Source organism: Medicago truncatula, chromosome 1 (assembly GCF_003473485.1).
Source record: "Medicago truncatula cultivar Jemalong A17 chromosome 1, MtrunA17r5.0-ANR, whole genome shotgun sequence".
In the NCBI taxonomy this organism is placed as follows: Eukaryota; Viridiplantae; Streptophyta; class Magnoliopsida; order Fabales; family Fabaceae; genus Medicago; species Medicago truncatula.
In genome coordinates, this window is record NC_053042.1 from 3,429,089 (window position 1) to 3,436,280 (window position 7,192).

Genomic DNA, 7,192 nt, shown 5'->3' on the forward strand with positions numbered 1-7,192 from the left:
ACCCTCTCTAATCCTATTCAAATGTTGCCTTAACATAACCTCTTCCTTCCACAAAACACAATCTCCCATCTTTCTCTCCATACCCAGCACAAAGCACCTTATACCATAAACTTCTCATTTCCTCCAAAACCCTCCAACACCATTTCACAAGTAGTAAAGCTAAATTAAAATCCTTCGATCTCCTAATCATCAAACCACCATTATATTTTTTTTCCATCCAAATAGTGTCCCATTTAATCCGAGAAATTTTCCTAAAATATTCACCACCACCCCAAAAAATACATTAAAGATAGATTTAAGAGAAAAGATAATACATGAGGGAGCCTTGAAGAAGGAAATAAAATAGACAGGTATGGATGACAAAACATATTTTAGAAGAATCAGACGAAGAGAGCGTTAGATTTGTAGGCATGAGAGCAAGCAAGCAACGGTAATGACAATTTTGAATATATTGTTACATATTACATTTTTTTTTTATGGGAAGGTGATAACTTTGTAACAATATTTTAGGTGTTTAATAATCCTTCTTATTGTCATAGTTAGAATGGTAAACAAATTCTATAGTCTATCATTAGAAGTTACCCTTTTTGTTACTGTAAAAATGTTGATTTATCTGCCATTGTTGCTAGGTGTTTATTTTTTTACTTTGTTTTGAATCTAATTATATTGAAACTTACATAGCTATTATGACTAAAAGAAAATTAGGATTAGAGTATAAAGAACTATGGCAACTTGGGATTTGGTTGGATTGAGCTACATTGGATTTAGTATGGGAAAGAGAATTGTGTTCGGGCTTTGGAGTGGAGGGGGTATTGGAATCTAGTTGAGGCTGTACAAATAGAATGGTAAACAAAATCTATATGGTCTACCTTTAGTAAAGAAAACCCTTCTTAAGTTGGGTGAAAATGATTTCTTAAATCAGTTTCGCATCCGACTTAATTGTAAGCGACATAACAAATTTTAAGAAGTTATTTTCTTAGGTCAGGTAACTTTAACCCGACTTAAGAAGTCCTGGTCCCAGAAGTTAAGATTTTTATCAAACTTATTGTATTATACACGAGCACTCATTTAGTATAGTAATGCTAGAAAAAACATAAATGGAAAAAACTCGGCTACGATGGAAGCAATCCGGGAAGGTTTTCCATGTCTTACATTTAACAAATACATATGTTGCATGATGCATCTTTCTTTCTTTCTCTGCTTGATTTGCTCTCCAATTTGTTTGCTCGATAGCATTGCAATTTACAACTATGAAAGGGCTTGTTTGAACTATTTCTATAAGAAAACTATCATTTTCAAAAAAGAGGAAAGGAAATCAATGTATCACTGATGTAGCTTGTTTTTTTTTTTTTTTTTTTTTTTTTTTTTTTATAAAAGGTTTAGATGAGTTGAGTTTTGAGAGTTTATTTGAATCTGACCTCCATTAAAGAATGTTCTCATGCAGAGTTGAACTCACGCTCTTCCAAAGTATAAATCAACTCCTTAAAAATTAAATCAACTTTCGTTCGCCACTAATGTAACTTCTTTGGCTCAGTGTATCATCATTTATGAGGAGTCCAACAAATTTATGAGGTTTACATATGGCTTGGATGTTTAATTTTAGTCCGTTGATTTTTTATATGTATATAGGGTGAATTGCTTGGAAGATAAGATCGTTGTATATTTTAAAAAGTTCATCGAGTGCAGCAATGTGGAGACCTTCTAATTGTCATTATAAGCTAGCAAAAAGATATAATAATATAATCCTTCAAAAGAAAATATAATAATATAAGTATCAGTAAACCATTGGAGATAGAGACACACTTGTTTGAACATCTAGAGAACACATTTTGAAAGTTTAAAAACGTTAAAATTGAAGAGAAAAAAAATAATATCAAAATTAGTAATTTCACAAAAAAAATCATGTTTTTTTTAGCATAAGAGAGTGAAGCATATATAGCGGACTTTGAATTCTAAAATATGAACTTCATGTTTTTTCGTATTTTAGAATCCGAATTGATGAAAAAAGTTGTTTGCCATAGTTGAACTATGGCTAAAATGTTTGTGATGTTGTTTTGCACTTGTTTCTTTAAGGTTAATAGTGTTTTTACCTCCGATAATATATGTCATTTTTGATTTTTCTCCCTGTAAATTTCTTTGTTTAAATTTCATTCTTGTAAAATAAATGTTCTTAAGTTTTTGGCACAGTGACTGTATGATAATTTTTTTTAAAACACTTAGCATTTTCGCACAGTTTTTTTTAAAATAATAATTAAATTCATTAAAATGTATTTATTTTACAAGGACATACATAATCTAAACAAAAAAAATCAGAAATGACTTATATTGCAGGGGTAAAGCACTACCAACGAAATAAATAGAAGATGCTATGTTTGTTAGGGGTGTTCATAGATTCGAGCGATTTGTTCAACCCATTCACCCAATCCAACCCGCATTTTATGCAAACTTATTCAAGTTTAGGTTCAACCTGAACTAATCCATTTAAACCCAAAGTGTTTTAGTTTCTATGACGAGTTTATGATTTTAAAGACGTGGACCTGCGAATCTAACCGTTCAAAAAATTTGTTAAATATTTTATTTTGTATAGCAACATGGTTTAAGAGTTTTAGCGTTTATTTTGTAGTGTTTGAAGTGTTAATATTTTATTTACTAATATTGAATATAAATATTTGAATTTTCATGATCAGTTGGCCAAACTCAAACTAACACATTATCATCAGATATTGGATATGTTCAAATTTGACATAAAAAATAGAAGATTTTTTTTTTCTTTCCACTTCACACAAAGTTAAGAAACACCATGAAATGACAAGTTTAACCCAAAATTTCAACAGTAGTTAACTACTATCGGTTAAAATATAGCGGCAGTTAATTGCCGATGGAATTTGAGATTAAAATTGTCATTTCATGGTGTTTCTTAACTTTGTTTGAAGTGGAAAAAACAATTTTCTAAAAAATATGAATTTTGTACTCGATCCAAATTAAGTCTAATTGGATCAGGTAACAGATTTTAGCGAAATCGATCCAAACCGGCTCGCGAACACCTCGGTGCTTTATAATGGGCCTAGATTCCCAACTTGTTTCGTACCCTTTTGATTGAACCCTAGCTAGGTCTTAAATTGAATGAAATACCTTTGAAGTTTGAACCAACCCTTCTTTTCTCTCTATGCAATCCCCGCCCCGTGTTTTTGGTAAGATGATTATTACTTCTCGTTTACTGGTTTATGATAATTGTTCATTCTATATCAATCTTATTCAACCATGGAAAGATATCAAGCATATGAGAATAGTTATTCAATCTATTTAAGTTGTCTAACTAGTCAATTTGTTAATTCATGTTTTTGTTTATTGTAGCAATCGCTTTCAAAGGTTATATACTTTTCCTGGAACTACTCGATCGGTAGCTTAGCTTGACAATGGTAAATTTCTCAAAGTATTCTTTTGTGTAATATTACATTAATCAATCAATTTGTGATTTTCATTTGTGCAATAACCGAATTCAAGAATACACATTGACTTCACTTTCTTTCTCTCTATAATTTCTATTTGACTGTTTTCAATTATAAAAGTAAAAACACACAAATTTACCCTTACGGTTTCCTCTTAGCATTTAAGGAAAAAATTTCAATCCTTTATTTTTTTTTATTTTTTTTTGAAGGAAAACATTTTCAATGCTAACACACCATTTTAGTAAAAACACACAAATAACTTTGCACTTTATTATTTAATAAAGTTTACATATATACACTAATAACCTAGTTTGTTTACTAATTAATCTATCCTTTGTTTAAATATGAATTCTCGATCTTAAGGGAAGAAAACGTTCAAAGTCTACCTGCCTGATAGTGAAAGATGCCTATTTGGATAGAATTAGTTGCTTACCAGATCACGTAATAGACCAGATCTTGTCATACTTGCCAATCAAGGAAGCAGTGAGAACAAGTATTTTATCCAGCAAATGGAGTAACAAATGGTACACGCTACCAAATCTTGTATTTGATAAACATTGCATCTCTGATACAGATTCCCAAGACCCTTCGGTTATCAATAACAAGTTTTTGAGAATTGTTGATCATGTACTTTTACTTCATTATGGGCCAATCAACAAGTTCCAGATCCGCGACTACTATTGTAATCTCATTAGTTTGAGTTCTATGACAGATATTCAAAGGTGGATTATTCACCTAACCCGAAGGCCTATTAAAGAGTTTGTGCTGCACATTTGGTTAGACGAACGCTATAAGATCCCTTGGTGCTTATTCTCTTGTCAAAGTTTACATCATTTAGAATTAAAATGCTGTTGGCTTAAACCTCCAACAACGTTTGAAGGCTTCAAGAACTTGAAAAGTCTTGAATTGAGTCACGTTACAATGACTCAAGATTCTTTTGAAAACATGATCTCCAACAGCCCTTTTCTTGAAAAATTGATGTTGTTTAACCTTGATGGTTTCAGCCAAATTAATATCCACGGACCAAATCTGAAGGTTGCTCATATCAGTGGTGAATTTGAGGATATTAGCTTTGAAAACACTTTCCGATTAGTTGAGTTAACGATGTATTTAGACTATGGATGCAATCTAGTTAAATTGCGTGGATGCTCTAGCAATTTGCTTCGATTTTTCGTTCATCTACCTCACATACAAAGCCTAGAGATTCATCACTATTTTTTAGAGGTATAATGCTCTTGCATCTGAATGTAGAGCTTGACTATAAGATTGACATACCTAATGTTGTTGAAGTTTCCCCACCCCTCAAACCCCCTACAAATTTAAATTATGCCAAAATCTTATGTATGCAACTCTTCAATTGTAAGTGTAAAAACAAATTATATTCTGATTTAGAGTTGTTCTTCTGTTTTGCTTCAGTATTTGGCTGCAGGTGTTGTGCCAATAAAGCTTCCCACACCTTGTATCAATCTCAGACATCTTTCCTTATGCATAGACTTCGATGACTTGAAGAAAATTTTGGCTGCTCTTTGCTTGCTCAAAAGCTCACCTAATCTTCGAAAATTGGAAATAATTGTGAGTACTCGTTTAGTTTGGCTTGACTTTGCTTTCCTTTTTTATTTGTGGTTACACTTGCACATCCTTTTTTTATTTAATGTTATTAAGCTCTGGAATTTGCAATTCTTTTTTGTTTTAAGTATTTGTCTTGTGTCTATTCTTAAAAGTTACTCCCTCATGTTCAATATATGAGAGAAATTTAGATAGCCAATTTTTTTTTTTTTATGTATTTGGTCTAAATTTTAGACCAGAGACATCAACTTTTGCTAAGTTGACCAAACATTTTCTTATTATATAAGTCCGCTGATACGAATCCGCAAGTGTACGGTGCTATCGAGTAGTATAAATATTGTTTCACAGAGAGTTATTGTAATTACCGATTTCGTTTTCAATTGTGATTAGCTGAAAAGATTAAGCATTCGAGTTTCAACAGTTTTTGGTTTAAATTCAGATTATATAAGAAGCGTCTAGGGATTATTGGTTCGTCGTAATAACAAATCACTAACAATCGAAGCCTATATTTTCATCTTATATTAAATTCATTTTCTAAAGACAAGTTTCTCTAATATATTTTAAGTTTCACTAACAATCGAAGCCTATATTTTATGTTTTCTCTAAAGACAAGTTTTGTAACAGCTCCAGTTGCAGCAAAAGCGCACGGTCTGGAACCCAAAGCGCACGGTCTGGAACCCAGACCGTGCACTTTTCACCTTCTGCACTCAGGGAACGCGCAGTCCCCATCTAAAGCAAAACGCACGGTCGTGCATAAAACGCACAGACCGTGCGTAATTTCCTGCCATTTTGATCCTTGATGTGCACAGTTTTCTTCAACAACACGCTAAAACGCACAGACCGTGCTCTTCCTCATGTTTTGCTCCTTTTCTTCCTTCATTCCTGATCCTTTCTTGCTCAAACTTGAACCAAACCTTCATGCTTCTTTGATTACCAACCTGAAACGAAAACCCAAGCTTTTGTAGTAAAATAGCTCAAGAAATACGACTAAACTAGCAAAAACATTATTGAATTAAAATGCCAAAAACAATAAAACTACGACTTATCATCCGGAACTAGTAGTTTCTAAGAGTTGTACGTGTGAACTATAGGCTTATTATAAATCAGTTGCAATATCAAATTAGTTACGTTACATAATCAGTGCAGTGGAGTTTTATTTTAAATAATAGGCTTGTTTACCACATTGTTCATCTATTATCGATCAAATACAATTTTACCTTGAGGGTTTTAATATTCTCCATGTCTTACTTATGCATATAACCTTCCCCCTTTTGATCCATGAATTTTTAACTATTTCATGTAGGCACCAGAAGAGTTGACTGGTCTTTTAACATCCACCTCCTATTGTTGGGAAAATATATTTTCGGAGCCAACAATGCCCATTGAAGTGCGACATGTGAGGATGCATGGCATCTCTGGCTTTAAATCTGAATTAGATTTTATCAGATTTCTGCTTTTATATTCTCCTGTACTAGAAAAGATGATTGTGGAGCCTGATCTAAACGCGAAACCGGAGTTATTGACAGAACTGGTTCGATTCAAAAGGGCGTCGAGACAAGCTGAAGTTATTTACAATGTGGAAAACTCTTCATAGTTATTTTTATTCTCCTGAAATCATAATCTTATGTTCTTTTTTTAGTCAAATCGTCATTTTATATATTACGGTTTATGACATTTAAGGTTATCACGACTTAAAGCTAAACTTTCAATGGTATGCCAAATTTTGAGTGATTGACATTGTAATTATTTTATATTGATCGATGCATGACAAAAATTTATATTGTAAACTTGAAAACACTAAAAAGATAATCAATAAACTATTTTGATTATATCGACAATTGATTAGTTCAAGTCGTAAGAGAATTGGATCACTTATCAAACAACCTGTAATTTCATATGGCGGGGTCCTAATGATAATGGAATTCATTTAGTTGGCTGGAAGAAAATTGCAAAACCAAAGAACATTGGCGGTCTTGGCATTAGATCCGCGAGAGATGGTTGGGTGGAGGTGGTGATACTGGTGGTATCAAATGGATGGCATGGGAGAGGTTAGCGTGTCCTAAAGCTTTTGGTGGTATGGGTTTTCGCAGTTTTCAAGATTTTAATTTGGCAATGGTCGCAAAGCAAGGATGGAATCTCTTGACGAACCCAAATTTACTGGTCTCTCAAATCTTCAA

General features: G+C 32.7%; 1 protein-coding gene across 1 annotated transcript; it reads left to right on the forward strand.

The window, feature by feature from the left end:
• Positions 1-3,806: 3,806 nt before the first annotated feature.
• Positions 3,807-6,772, forward strand: LOC25481960 (F-box/FBD/LRR-repeat protein At1g13570). The gene is made up of 3 exons (XM_013610384.3): positions 3,807-4,673; positions 4,866-5,021; positions 6,319-6,772. Exons 1-3 carry the CDS (start codon positions 4,155-4,157, stop codon positions 6,607-6,609), a joined length of 966 nt encoding a protein of 321 aa, XP_013465838.2. The 5' UTR covers positions 3,807-4,154; the 3' UTR covers positions 6,610-6,772.
• The last annotated feature ends 420 nt before the right edge of the window (positions 6,773-7,192 follow it).